We start from the raw sequence: 15,475 nt of genomic DNA on the forward strand, positions 1-15,475 counted from the left end.
ATATATATATATATATATATATATATATATATATATATATATATATAAAATCTCAACAATTATTTCATTACCAAAAGAAGAGATAGGAAGTGAGTTGAATCATGAAGTATCCTGAATTTCCAATTAATATTGACTTATTTGATGATACAACTTACTATCAAAAACAGAGCAATAAGATGACACTTCAGTGCCACAGATACCTCACCCATCAATGCCAGAATTGCTCACAGCTTGATTTTTCTCCATCAACAAGCTTACAGCATCTGTGACAAAGGCAATGGCATAAGGAGAATGCACACATTGTCCTGTAGGCTTATCTTCAATTTCTTACTTGTGTGCTCTGATTATGGAAAAGGATTTCATCATTTTGCAAAACATATAGCTATACAAGTGATCATTATTTAAGCCAGTGAAAAATTTAACCCTACTTGATTAGTTAGGACTATCTGAGTTGATTCTGATTATTTATAAATACCTGAAAAGAAGGCTATAATCTGGCAAACTTTTCAAACAGTTGAAGCTTGAGCTAATATAGTTAACAGAATTAAACTAGCCCATGCTTTCTATATTTATATCGCCATCAAGTGGAGCTGAACATATTACTACAGTAGCCTAAAGTCTAAAAAAAAAAAAAACAAAACAACCCTCCCCCCCCAAAAAAAAAAAAAACAAACAAACAAACAAAAAAAACACAACAACAGGCTGTGAAATAACATCTTTAATTAAGAGGCTTCACAGAAATGTATGTGCCTGCATTACTTCTGGAACAAATGTAATGATATAAGTGCCACCACTTGAATATCTTCAGCACATTGGATGGTCAAAGGGGTGGGAGCAGTTTTGAGTATTTTCTTATCCCTCGAGGCAGATGACTATTTCCCTAAGTACTTGCTGTCTCCTCACTTCCTAAGACTAAATCTTTCAAGTACTGGCTGACATTCACCAGAAAAAAAAAAAAAAAAAAAAAGGGAAGGGGCAGGGAAGAAGAAAAAAAAAAAAAAAATGGTTTTACTGGCAGTAACAAGGAACTTGCCAAAGAGTAAAGTTTTAAATTCCCACTTTCTGTAGTTTTTATGTGCATTATTTATTGGGACTCTGCTTCTGGATCACTTCTTTTTTCAACTTATTGCATTCCCAGTGACAGGGAGATCAGAGACAGATACTGTGGGCATTATCTCTTTTCAACCAAGCCTTCTAGAAGCTTCTTCCCACTTCCCAAGACATGCCTCATATCAGCAGTAACTCATTCATGTTAACATCTAGTGTCTATAAAAATGGTTTGCTGCAACAAATTAAGAAATCAAGAAATTAAGATTTTAGGATGTGATTTGTTAGCATTTACAAGAAAACTCAACTATAATATAATGCAAGCTAGAAAAATAAGCTATGCCTTCACAAAGGCATTTCAGGATCCGTAGGTGAATCTCGAAAGTACCTGAAATCATCAGCCTTGTATTGTAGTACTTCCTAACGGAACAACTAAGACTCGATTACGTCCTCTGCTCTCTCCCCAAAGCTGGCATTTTTACAGCCAGACTGTAGGTGGCAGTAGTGCGACAGTTATTTATTCTCTTGGTTTGTGAAATCCCTTTGCGGGAGGACAGAATCAAAGGGATTCCGAGGAAGCCTTTTCTCTCTGGCTGTCAAGATGCTAAGATGATCTTTTCTTGAGGCGTTTTTGTTTTTGTTTTTTTTGTTGTTGTTGTTGTTGTTTGTTTGTTTTTTTGTCGTTTGTTTGTTTCTGTGGATTTTTATTTTTTACCTTCTGCTCCCTCAAATAATATTGTGCTCTGTGCCTGAGAAAGTAGAGCTAATTTTCTTTGGAAGTGCTGAAGTATTCATCATTCTCATGGGAAGGAGATGTACTACAATGTTTTCATAACACAATTTACAGTTGCACGGGCCTATTTTGATATCTAGAAGCAATATTGTACAATTTTCTTCAGAAGTATATCATTCTGCATTGTACTTCTTTGATTTTAGACAAGCAGCAAAAGCTGAAATAGGCATTTAAAAGAAAATCACTTAGAACTGTGAAGTTTTATGGATTGTGATTCAATATTCAGGGTAAAAACAGTAAGAAATCCAGACTAGTGATAAAACCTGAATAGCACATACTGGTGGGCACACTAGAAACAGTACAATTTATTCTCTGCTGAGTTGAGCAAGTTTGGCCTGGCTGCCAAACAGAGCTGGAGCTGGTCAGACAAAATTAAATTAGATTTAAATCCTTCCTAAGCTACTTAACGGACTTACTGTAATTAAACACCAAACATCATAGGTGACTCAAAATTTGTATATTTATGGGCATGCAATTAGGCAAGGAATATTAAGGCTGTGACTCAGTAACACACCAACATTCATATAGATAGCATATCCTTATTTTACATACCAAAAGCTGTATCTTAAACAAAATACAACAGGACTACACTTATCTACATGATAAAGTTATTACTCATCCCTTCAACTCACTGTTTACCAAATAAGCAGCAATATCTCACTCTATTTTCCCTGGTCTACACGTATTCCTCTGTCTTGGTCAATGAAACTTCGTACTGGTCTGGAAGCATGTTGTTGATTTGCCCATGGCTTTTTTTAATGTTACTTACCACTATGTAAAAACAAACAAATGAGCAAAACTAACATTACTAGATACACCTTCCTTCAGGGTTGACATTTGCAGCCTCTCAGCTACACGTGTCCCTAAGACTTCAGCAGCAGATCCTTTCCCCCTTCACTTGCCCATGTACACATTATAGTCCTAAACTAAATATTCCTTGTTGGTTCTTTATGTATCGGTTAGCCTTCATATTGATGTCTTTAAGAAGTTCTTAAACAGAACAAATCATCCCTGGGAGAAATGTTTTAGGAACACTTTTGCTGTTAAAATGCATTTTGTATTAAAAATACAAGTGGAAGAAATGCACTAATGCAGATAACTTGACCTTACCCTAGCCTGAAAGCAAGGCCCCAGACCAGGCAGACTTTAGTAAAGAAAGGAATCTTTGATTTATTAGCACCAACACATGGATTATTTCCAACTGTTTGAACCATACAATGAGTTAAAGAGCGAATTCAATCAAGTGACTGCAAATCTTATATAACACAGAACATGAAATGCAGTAAGTTAACAAATGTTAGAGTAATTTTAGGTATCTTAATAATATTACATTAGTTTGATAATTAACATTCATTCCAGATCAATTGGAAGAGGTGAAGTTCCTCAAAGAGATACACAGGAACATCTCTTTGTCCTTTACCTCAACAGAGTTTAGAAGTCTCTCCGTATGAGTTCATGAAGGAAACACAAGAGTATGCCTCTCACTAGAGCCCAGTTTGTGAATGGTGAATCACATCCCATAATGCCCTGGCCCCACAGCAAAGGAAAAATGAAAATCTGGAATATTGGTTTCTGTGGGCATGTCCTCAGTTAAAGTAACTAGAGGACAGGGATTCTTAGGCATGGCGTGCTGTGCATTTCCCATAACCTCTCACATTTATTGCCCACTTCACAATTGCTTTCAAACCTTTCTCCTGGTGACATTTTCTCTTGCAGATTTTGAAGCTAACTCTCCAACTCTGGCACTGCATGCATATTAAACACATTTCAGAAAGTTATGTATGAAGGTTTTACGTTTTGATTTTCTACATCAAGTCTATCTTTGCAGAATCTCCCTCTGTCACTGTTACCATTTCACCAGAGTCAGTTCCCCTCTAGCATTTCTCAGAAGTTTGGCCAGATAGCTGAAGAGTACCTGCTTTTGTACCATGCAGATAACTAATAAATCTTTTTCAGATTCTCAAAGCCCTTTATCTGTTTACTCTGACAGGCAGATCTTCTATAACAGTCTGCAACTGAAATCCTGCCACTAATATTGTTTCACTGATTCTCCACATTGGGCCTTTCCTTGGACACCATCTTGCAGTACTCACCATCAATACTACAGCTCTGTTACTTCTGTGTATCCCATAAAGGCAGAGCCTAAAAACTCTGACAGGGCACAGACTGTCTCTTTCAGAAGAGGCTCATGATTTAAATTCTCTCCCCAGAGCCTAGTTCTAATTCCTGCAGGAATTTAAATATATTCCTTCCCACACAATCACAAAGTACATGAGTTCTTTGGAAACAGAAATCTTTTCCAAAACATTTCTCATTACTTCACACTTCTATTCTGAACAAAAACATTCACAGCTTAAGAAAGCATAGAAAGGAGAAAAAACAGCACAGCATCTTCCTCAGAAACCATATGCTATGATAGTTTGAGAGAACAAAGTTTTTTGCTCCTGTTGGGGCTCTACAGGCTGTCTGTCACATGATTTCATAATTAGCCTCCTAGCAGGCAGTGGGATCTTCATCAGGTGACTCTAGTGCCAATGTATCTTTGCTGGCATCGCCAAACACACAACTTCTTCTCTGCGGTCACCTACTATTTAGAAACCTCTCATATTAACAGTCATCTCCTTAGTTCTCTGACCTCCTTTTGTGCTGCAGTTCTTTGGTACTTGTTTCTGTTGTGGAAACCCTCCAAGCTGTGGCAAGCAGAGTACCATCCCCACTTGTCTGTGTGGGATAGTATTTAATGTGATGGATTACACAGAAATCCACCGGGGCTTTTTTTGTTTGCTGTGTGTCAAGCTTGTCTCCTTTCTTGCGTAGCCAAGACAGACGCTGATAAATATTGATGCCATTTACTCAGAATTTCCTCTGTGTTTTTTCCCCCTCTGGTCCTCATTAAACAAGTTCAGATTGATGAAGGAAGTCTGACACACTGCCGAGGTTTTTGTAAGATGTATTTTAGCAAATCTGGAGATTCCAGAGCTGCTGTTCATAGCTTGGGAGAAGTACTTGACTATTAAGTGTCTGACATGTGGGCATTACCAAATTTGGAAACGGTTCAAAGTGTCATATGCTTCTTTAAGGCAGAAGTTAAAAGCAGAATACATCAGTTTTCTCAGTGGATTTTGAGACAAGACTAATTTTTGAGGGATCTGTATTAGATCTGTCTTTTCTCTATGAACCACTGTCTTACACATTTTATTTCTCTCGCATCTGCTCAGTAACTTCTCTTTCAGATGTTTCCATGCAGGCCGAAATGGAAAAGATTTAGCAGTCAAAAGTAATGGGAGGCTTTCCTTTGTAAAAATGACCAGCAAGAATTTGGCAAAATAATCTATTGATTGCATGTGTTCTAAACAGAGCCCAGAGGAGGCTCTTACAGCAGTCTTGGCACCAAAGCACATGCTGGAGTTAAAAAGAGCCGGAACTGAGTTGTTTTTTATCCACAATGATATGGCTTTGAAATATGCACTGAAGAAGGTACTTTGCATAGTTATTAAGACAACTTAATAACAAACATAATGAAACTAAATAGCTGTTTTTATTGGGTTTTTTTGTTTGTTTTTGGTTTGGTTTTTTTTTTTTTTTTTTTTTGGTTGTTGTTTGTTTCTTGCCAAGGGTTAAGATGACAGAAGAGAAAAATTTGTGGCTGGTTTTGGCCATTGGGTAAAGAACTGTAACAGGTTTGGGCACGCACTTCAGTTTATCAGGCTTCTCTGCTGGAATCTCTGACCTGCTCTGTGACAGGCATGAATCACAGTTGGACTTAAAAACACTGCTGCAATCCACAGGAAGTCATAAAGTTACTGATAGTTTGAGATGACAGTGTCCAAATTTGTGTTACAACTTGATCATTTCATGACTTGATAGTATTTTATCACAAGTAAGGAATTACGTGCTTACTTTGGGAGAGGAATAGCGGGAGAAAAAAAGATTACCAGTAAATTCAGAAATATTTGTTCACTAAAAAAAAAAAAAACTTCAGGATAAAAATTTCTTAATTTCAGTAACACCAAGAACTAATTAGTGTCTAAGATGCAATGGTGATTGATGGTTTTGGGTCATAATGGATTAAAGTTAATAGAGGTAGAGCTTCTTTTTTTTTTTTTTTTTTTTTTTATGGTCACAGCAAGTAGCAGGTAAGTCACAGCAATAAAGGGCATCGGGGTTTTATGGCTCAGTAATCCAACTTCCAGGTTTACTTTCCTGGTCAGTATTTGTGTTTCAATTCGTACAGTTCATGAGCAGAACATCTTCTAGAGAGGGAATCACTAGTTCTAGTTTCAGAACTTTCAATCAAGAGCCATAGGAGCAGTACTTTCCTACCAATGACACTACCTCCTCACATAAAATATTGATAAAGTAGATGAGTCATGGGTATTTTGATCAGATCTGGCCTTTTCCAGTTTCAGGTTTATTCAATATTCTTTCAAGGTTTTGAAGCCATTCTCCTACAAGGTGTGGCTCAGTTAAACAATTGGTACTTCAGGAGACTGACTTGCGCTGCCATTCAGTTTTAATGCTTCTTAGCGTTGGTGTTTCAGTCAACCAGGATAAATAAAGTAAATCACGCTACTGTCTGACAGTGGAGAATCAAACCAAGAGTAAGTGTTTTGCTATCTAAGTCAGCAAAACCACAATTTGGAGACTTGTTTGCTTTTCACCTTGCTTTGTTTGTTTGTGAAATGGGTAAACATTTAAGGATTACATGCACTACTGAACAGGAATCAATCACTTCTACTTTTCCCACTTTTTTTCAGGCTTTGACATAAACAATCAGGGTTTGTTCTTTGAAGTTACACTAGGAATCTATAGAGAAAAACAAAGATTCTTAGAATTTTTCCACTAACCACAAGTTTGTTTTTAAAATATACACAGCACCATTCATAATATTAGTATTATGAGTCTATTGATGAGTGCTTCTTATTTATAGGCAGTTATTTTCAGCTCATAACTTAACAAAAATTCCTTTGTTTTGTATGGAAGATGCCTCTGCAGGATATCTATATTGAGCTGATTTGTTAGGACAGATTTGCTCAATATAGATGTAATATAGAAATATAGAAAGTGAGATTCTTCATGCTTCATATTTTTCCTGACATTCATTTTTTAAATCATCATTTCCCTGGACTTCTGTTTTGTCTCCTTAGAATACAAACAGCACCTGCATCACACGGAGAACAGCTTTCTAACTTGGCCTGACCACAGACAGAACTCCAATAGAACCAACCCAGAAGCATTCACGATGTCACCATGATGCCCACTTTTCCTTCTTGCAGAGCAATACAACGATTGCAAAGCTAAGTACTGTTTGAAGAAAATACTTGAGCAGTTTCACAAATGCTGCTCAGCCTTACTATTTACAGTCACAAGTCCAACGTTAGGATGATTTCCAGTTCTGTAGAAAAGGCAGAGATCCTTTCTCAGCCACCAGCCATACATCCAGACAGGTCAACAAGTGTGCTATTGATCTCAATCAAGCAGCACTGTTTTTTTTTGTTTGTTTGTTTGTTTTTAAAACTGTGCTACCTGTGCCTTTGGACACAGCCAGTTTTTGGCAGCACTATGCTAAAAGTTGGGCAGAGTCATTGTAAGTAGACCCCAGGGCTTAAACAGTAGTCCCATAATTCTTATTTGGATGACTAGATAAATAGCAACATTTGAAGACAATGAAAATCCACTTCCCTACCCTCAGGTCAAAAAACTCATGTGCACATACGTGAGGTAAAGTCTCACCAGTGAAGAGACCCTGAGCTTGCACAAATGCACACCCCTAATGTGTCACAGCACTACATAGGGCTCCTTAATCTTTAAAGCAGGGCAGGCTATAAAAGTATGACAGCATCCAAGCCAACGTGCTTGGAAACAGCAACACAATTACAGGGTCATACCAGTTCTGGCTTTGGTGCCAGGATATTTATTTATAGCTTAGAGTCCTCTGCACCATGCTCTTAAACACTGAAAGAGAAAGGAAGAATGAAAAAAAAAAATCCACCCCATTATCACACAGGCACCTACAGTTTTAGCTTCCAATCAGGAAATCAAAAAAGAAACAAGAACACTGCTTCTTCCATTATCATCACTTATTGCTTGTTTTTTTGTGTAGAGCAGCAAAGAGATGAAGGTCCCTTTCCTTTCCCAAAACCCTGATCTGTCGCGCTGCTCTCTTACTCTTGATGACATGTTCTCTTGCTTTTCATCAGCAAACACAAATTTATCACAAATTTAGCACTGGAATTGTTTCTGATGTTGCAGCTTTAACTATTAGTATTTCGTATTATATAAGAATTTACTTTCCTTGAAAAGGATACTAGCCTCCATACCTTCAGAGGAAAGGCTGTAAATAAGATGTTTTATGGAACCAAATCCACGAGCTAACTTGCCGTTCCTACTTCCCTTCAAGTCTTTTTATTAGGAGGCCTGATTCATCACATTAGGGATTTGTGTTATTTCACCATTCACTGTTAACTCCACAATCTTGCACTATTATAAAGTCTCCTAGCACCACAAGATTTGCCTTAAATTAAAAAAAAAAAAAACACACACTAATTTGAGACATCTTCTGAAATGCTGATAGTTATGTTTTGTTTTTTTTTAAATGCAAGTTTTAAGTTTTCATGAAAACTTGTCACATATCCAGAGGCCCCAGGATCAGAATTTTAAGAACAGCACAAATTATGAGAGAGGATTAATATTTGCAACCAAAATAGCTCAGGAAATTCAAACTTACTTTTACCAACAGTTGACCTTAAGTCACTGCATGAGCTCAAACAGCAACAAGAGTGCCACTTAGTGCTTCCATATTCTGTTTTCTACTATGCACATAGGTCACTCCAAAAGTAACACCTCTTATTTCCATGAAAACTACAGCAGATACAAAGAGTACAATAACACTATTTGATAGAGCACGTTCCCGGCTACAGAATACCACTTTTCAACATTGTCACTGCCATTAGCTATGCATTTTAAACAGTAATGAACAAGAACCTGCATGCCATGCTTGTAAAAATCTGCACAAGCAGAGGTGTTCTCCCATTTTACAGATGTTATAATGGCATCGCTGCTAGGAAAACATTGCCCACACAGCCCGTATTTCATTGGCACAAATAGATGGAAGTCAAGAATCCAGACCATATAGCGAGTGTGACAGGACAGTCCAATCAAAAATCAGCAATGCTGATGAGATGAAATGCTGAATGGAGCCTAGAATTATCATGTTGCAAGATATGGTTGCCTTATTCTCTGGCCTGACTCCAGATGTCTGAGACTCCAGCTTAGTCAGTATCACAATGTAGTTAGTGGTCAGAGTTGATGGTTTGTCCAGGTTTCAGGAAATCCAGAAGGATTACCCATTTATTATCCCAAAAGACTGTGCATGTCACTCTACCTACTGAGGGCTGCACCTTCACCTTGTTCTTCAGTGGGGAATTCACATGTTGCCACTGCATGGACTGCCATTTTGACTCTGGCTTATAGTGGTGACATCACATCCTGGCACTGGTAATGTTTCCATTCAGAAACCTGTCACCTTCAGCCTCATATTTGCTCAGTAGGCCCTAACAAATTTGCAGATGTTCTTTTTGTTCTTATGTCAGCATTCATGGGACCCATCTGGCACAAATTCTGCTAAATTCCAACACTGCCACCATTGTTGCTACCACACTGAAACTGATATTCATCTCTGCCTCACTGTGCTCACATCAACTGCTTGGTCTCCATAGGTGCTCAGTAAGCATTGATGAATGTCAAGAGGTGCAAGTTCATAGAATCACAAGGTTGGAAACAACCTACAAGATCATCTAGTTCAACCACCCTCCCATTCCTATCAGTGCCACAAGCACTAAACCATATCTCGTAGCTCCTCATCCAGGCACCTCTTGAACACTGCCAGGGACAGCGACTCCACCACCTCCCTGGGCAGCCATTCCAGTGCCTGACCACCCTCTGAGAGAAGAAGTTTCTCCTAATGTTCAACCTAAACCTCCTCTGGTACAACTTCTGGCCATTTCCTCGGGTCCTACTATTTGCCTGGGAGAAGAGGCCAGACCCTTTTTCATCACAACCTCCCTTCAGGGAGGTTCTCCATGTGGAGGAACTTGTTTCCACACCTTTGTTTCATATGCATTTCTGTGTCAGATGCAGTGTTCTCAAACTGCCCCTCTGCTGCCATTTGTCACACAGCAGCAAAATACGATGGAATATTGTTGGGAAGGTTCAAAACTCTACTGTCACAACACAAATATATGTCTCTGATGCTGTAGGCCAACATAATCATACAGGAGGAATTACTTTCAGAACAGACCTTGTTTTTAAATGGCAAAAGCTTTACAGCAGAGGAAATGTTTTCTCTAAATACTTCTATTAAGCTCAGCTGTCTGGAACATCTTTCCTATACTTAGGCATTAAAAAAAAGCACAAAATAACAGTAATTAAGAGTCAGATTAGCTGAATCCTGCATTCTATAGGGAGTTCATATCAATCCTATTCAGAACTCGCGACCAAAAAACCTCATGAATTGAGCTCAACATATATTAAATATAAGTTTAACAAAAAGCAACGAAGTACTGAATAGCTGCTCCTGATTGCATTAGTTAGTTATGTGAGACACTGCTGAGGCTCTACATATGCAGCCATGAAATGGGAAGAACCTATGTTTCTTGGGAAATTGGTAGGACCCCTCAACAGCATTCTGATGGGTGTAATCATAAAGGTTAGAAGTATATATGATTCAGACATGCAAAAGGCTATGAAGAGAAACCAAACCCACTCATGTAGGAAGTACTGAGCATAGTGCAAAATTAATCATAACATGGCAAGAGTAGGTGGAAAGAGAGAGGACTGAGTGCAGTGGACTGGTAAGAACATGCTGTCACTGAAATCGAGTGGAAAAAAAGAAAAACACAAACAAAACAACAATACCATCCCTCTGCCTTCAACTGCTGGCCAAAGTACTAGATAGCCAAGTGGTAAAAGAACAGACTAATCACAGTCTGCACTAAGCCTTAATTGTGAAAAACAGACTGGTAGATTATTAGATTCATAGCCAGGAATCACAGCTCATAACTGTGACTCTCCTTACTGCAGCAATTTTTTGCTATAAAAAGCAATCTTTTTGGTTCTCTTAACATTCACATTAACATTACCATTTACATTCTTACACTACTACATATCATGGAAAATTATTTCTACAGGCAACTACTTCTATTCTGAGAATACATGTATGTAGTTATTGTCGTGTACCACTGTTGCAAGGCTCGGGCAATGCTTTAGGAGCAGTCCTTATCTTTTGCATAAAGCAGCTCCATGGGCCAGGCAATTTAATTAGCTAGTGACTTCTCACAGTGCTCTGGGTAGCTCTCCATTGAAAGCAGCTTATGGCAAAGTCAATACAGAATGTACAAACCACCATCTTAAACATACCCAAGAGGTTTACTGCAAAATGCTCCTTGCTATCAGTCAGCATAAGAGTAAAGGAAGGAGGGAAGCCTAGCATTACACAGCCATACTGAGGGATGACAAGAGCACATATTCTAGAAAGTGATGTACATTCTCTCTGCTTGATTCTTTCTAGGTCTTTATGTAAGTGATTACCTATACCATATCACAGCTATAAGATTAACGTACACCTGCTCAATATTTAATTATATTCAAACTTTCACGGTTATCACTTTTTGGTTTGATTTATTTTTACATCTTTTCCACTTTACCAGCAGCTCTCTCCAGAAGTTTCCCTTTGTCTACAAATCACACTGATCTGCCACACCTACGGCAACATGGTAAAGCAGCATATCAAAGTCTACTAAGTCTTCCCCCTCCATATTCTCGATAACTTTCCACTATTTAAATCATTCGCTACAGTTCTAACACTTTACCCAATTCATACTGGAACTTCAGCCTATTAACCCAGCTACAGAACTGAGACACTTCAAAACCAATATTGAGATCTTACATCTGACTCTCAGCTCCACAAAAAACAAGTGAAAAGCACGTTTGGGATACAGCCCATGGACTTGCAGGGGATACCACACCATTTTGAGTTTTGCAGGGTATTGCTATTTTCAACTATGTGCTGATTAAATGCATGATAAATTTATGTCAAATCACCATCCACCAGATCAAATCATCATATTTAATAGAAAATATTTCTCACAGATGCCACAGTGTGCAAATTTAGTAGCATCACTGAACTCCAGAAACTGCTGTTGCCTTTCCACGTGTACTTTGTCTATTTAAGCATTTTGTACTATTTCTGTTGTCTACTTCACCACAGCTCAATATATATTTTGTCTTAAAATAATAAAACATTATATAAACGCACATAACTTGTTAATATACTCTCCTTTCTTGCTCCTGGTGGATTCAAATTACAGGTGATAATGGCAGAGCTAACAGTAAACATTAACTAAGTTCTGATAACACTCTCTGAGAATTGGAGCATGTGCTAGACAATCACTGGCTACCATCCAAAGCAAATCAGCTTTGGAGCTAGAACTTCTGGGTCAAAAATAAATAATAGATTAACCAGGAAGAGATTTGAATATCACAGCCTACCAGATCAATGAAGACAACTGGAAGTTTTAGAAGGAAGCACTACCCAAGAGCTACTTTAGATTTTCCCCTCATTTCTTCCTGTTTAAAGTATCACAGATACTGAAAGAAAAGAAGGAACAAAAAGATCCTGTCTCAGTTCCAGTAAATACTTCAGAAAGAGAAAATGAATCAGGAAACTTGATTTTTTTTTTTTTGAACTAATTTGGGCATACTCAATAAAGTGAAAAAAAATAATATCCATAGTCTCTGCTTGTCTTAAATATATCCATTGTCATATATCTCTATAGGAAAAAAAAAAAAAACAAAAAAAAAACAACTTATTTCTCAGAGAAAAAGCCTTGTTCCTTAGCACTATTAGCTACGCAATTGGAAAAACAACAACAACAAAAAAAAAACGCAAACATCAAAGCCAAAGACTTCTAACCTCAGAAATTTTGCTCAGAGCAAGCATAGCAATGCAAGAACAGAGGGCAACTCCTAGATTATTTGCACATTTTTAAAATACGTCAAAAAACTTAAATACACACAGACTTCACACTAAGATAGCCCACTAAAGCAATGGTAAAACTGGAAAGGGTAAAACTAGAAAGCCTTACCTCTTGATTTGCCTCCATTGCTACCAGAGAACCTACCACAACTCTAACCATTTCCCCCCTTTCAGTCTCAGCTTTAAATACACTTCATCTGTGAACTGATTGTGCCCAGGTGCAGAAGTGTCCTAATGATAACAGTGCAGCCCATGTTCTCCAGGAAAGAGGTGGCATTGTTAATGATTACAAGCTGCTCACACCTGAGCCTTGCATAGCTTTCTTGGTGGAAATGGGATTAGAGAAGTAATTTTTTATTTGGATTTTCAGGTAGGAATCATGTGCTTTTGAGCAATTCATGTACGTAGAGTGGGCAATGGAGACAGTTTTACAAAATAGTGGACTTACAGTCTGATACTATGGTAGGTTTCTGATGAGTTAATGTTCCCATTACAGTACTGAGTTATAAGAATGACATAATTATACTCTAAATATCATTCAGAAAGCATTTTTCTTTAAAAGCCTAGATGCTTGGGAAACTGCTTAGGATTCCACCAGGAAAGCTGAGCGTGAGTATTCAATATTGTATCCTTTTAAAACAAATCTACCAGGTATGTCTCCTTAAGCTCTGGAACTTCTCTGTCTTGTCTGGTTTCCTGGTACTTGTTCATGCAGGTCTTGCTCTGTGAGCATGCCTGTGACTAGCTGTGACACGGCATCTTTTCTTTCAAATTAATCTTTTTTTAGAACACTTCTCTTATTTTAAATCTATCTAGACTTCCTTTTTCCAGAGCTCTAGTACCCAGTTCTCTTCTTACTTGCTTTGCTTACTGCAGAGCACTTGCTTCTATGAAATGGATTAATACTAGGTCTTGGGAGTACAGGAATTACCCCTAAGAAAAAACATTTTATTCAGAACTGCTGAGTTGTGAAAACTTGGATCGGGAAGACAATGGGTGAATGTACCTTTAGATTTGCATCACAGACTGGCAATACGGATAAAGGAAATGGCTGTTATCTTGTACACTCTTATGAGTAACCTGTATGAGATTTCAGTTCCTATATTAAGAGATAGAGACAAACTGGTGCATTTCTAAGCACCTTTTGCAGTATAATTACCAACTTCAAATAAGCACATCTCTGTTCCAAGCCAGAGTTTGTAGACAAACTGTTTGCATAGCTGAACCTACTCCCTTGCTATGGATGGAATCAGCTACACGTGGACGGATTGGGAGTGTTCAGCAGCAGAATCTCCCTTTGTGATTGAGTTGTACATATAGTGTTAAAAACAGGTACATAACTACTCGCTGGTAAAAACTCCCCTTTTTTTTTCCTTACCTAATTAACAGGTTGCTTATGATTTGACGTCATTTCTTCTGGCTCCATTTTTGCTCTGGACAGGAGTCTCTTGCTTCAACACAAGAAGCAAAAATCATTTCATTCACAATGCTGTTGTTTTGAGTTTTTAACCTTTCTCATCATTTATGATTTTCAGCTCTGAGTTAAATGAGTGAGTTGCCATCTTAGGTGGCTCTGGCACCAGAAAATCGAGCCCATCGCAAGTGTGCCAGTGAGTTTCTGGCTGATGTGCCTCAGATGAGCCAAACTGGCTGTGCTCAGAGGTGCTTCTCAGCAAATGAGTTTAAGGCCCAGCAGTATTTCATGAAATGTTCATGATGTTCATGATATGTTATACACGGTTCAGCCTGGCTTTCTTCAGTTGCAGTGAGAGACTCTGTTACTGCTCTGCAGCACTGGCCTTTCAGCACTGAGAAATCAGGTTAGTGGTGAGACTTGTAGCCATTTTACAGCAGTTAACCGGCCTGGACATCTGCTCTGCTAGGGGCAGGGCGAACCCACAGGATGCTGCGTAGCCTATACTCCCTGCTCGTGCTGTTTTCAGGTGGCGGATAATCAGTAAACCTCCTTTTACAAAGAAGCTAACGGCAAGGTGTACTACATCAGTAGGCTTACGTTCCTCCGTGCATATTTCCCCCTTCGGGGCTTTCTTGGGGCCCGTAGGAGTGCTCCGACGCCTGCCGCCTCGCACCTGCCCCGCGCAGCGCTGAGGGCGCTCCCGCCGCGGGCTGTGAGGGCGCGAGGCTGCGCGAGCCTTCGGCACGAGCCGCCCCCCAGCGGCCGCGCGCTGCCTCCCGCCCCGCCCCGGCTCTCCCGCGCGGCCGTTGCGCCGCCGGAGCGTCAGCGGGAATTTCCAGTCAGGAAGTGCGGCGGGCCGGGGGCAGGGGCGGAGGGAAGGCAGGCGGCGGCCGCGCGGGCCGGGGTGCCGCTCGGCTGCCCTCGCCAGCGGGCCGGCAGCGGGGCCGGGGGAGGGAAGAACTGGGGAAAGTCCGCGCGGAGCCGGGGCGCGGGCGGCGTCACGCTGCTGACATGGCGCGGCGCTGAGGAGTGCGCGGCCGGGACCTGGAGGCGACGACGGCGACGACGGCGCGGCTCCGCCAGCCCTGCGCTGAGCCAGGTGAGACCGCTGCTCTCTTCCCGCCCGGCCCTCCCGCGGCGCCCATTTGCCTCCGCTGGCCGCGCTTCCTGCGCCGGGCCGGGC

General features: G+C 39.8%; 2 protein-coding genes across 3 annotated transcripts in view; one reads left to right on the forward strand and one right to left on the reverse strand.

The window, feature by feature from the left end:
- The window catches only part of SLC39A8 (solute carrier family 39 member 8), a 52,025-nt gene extending 38,989 nt beyond the window's left edge, over positions 1–13,036 (reverse strand). The window contains exon 1 of the mRNA XM_042870960.1: positions 12,985–13,036. Coding sequence (XP_042726894.1) covers positions 12,985–13,035 — 51 coding nt within the window. The 5' untranslated portion in view covers position 13,036. The remainder of the gene's footprint in view (positions 1–12,984) is intronic.
- A 2,286-nt stretch (positions 13,037–15,322) lies between these two features.
- The window catches only part of NFKB1 (nuclear factor kappa B subunit 1), a 58,458-nt gene continuing 58,305 nt past the window's right edge, over positions 15,323–15,475 (forward strand). For both annotated transcript variants that reach the window (XM_042870842.1, XM_042870841.1), the window contains exon 1: positions 15,323–15,391. The gene's annotated coding sequence lies outside the window, so the exon portion shown is untranslated. The remainder of the gene's footprint in view (positions 15,392–15,475) is intronic.

Source organism: Lagopus leucura, unplaced genomic scaffold (assembly GCF_019238085.1).
Source record: "Lagopus leucura isolate 7727_CA_CO unplaced genomic scaffold, USGS_WTPT01 Super-Scaffold_100004, whole genome shotgun sequence".
NCBI lineage: Eukaryota > Metazoa > Chordata > Aves > Galliformes > Phasianidae > Lagopus > Lagopus leucura.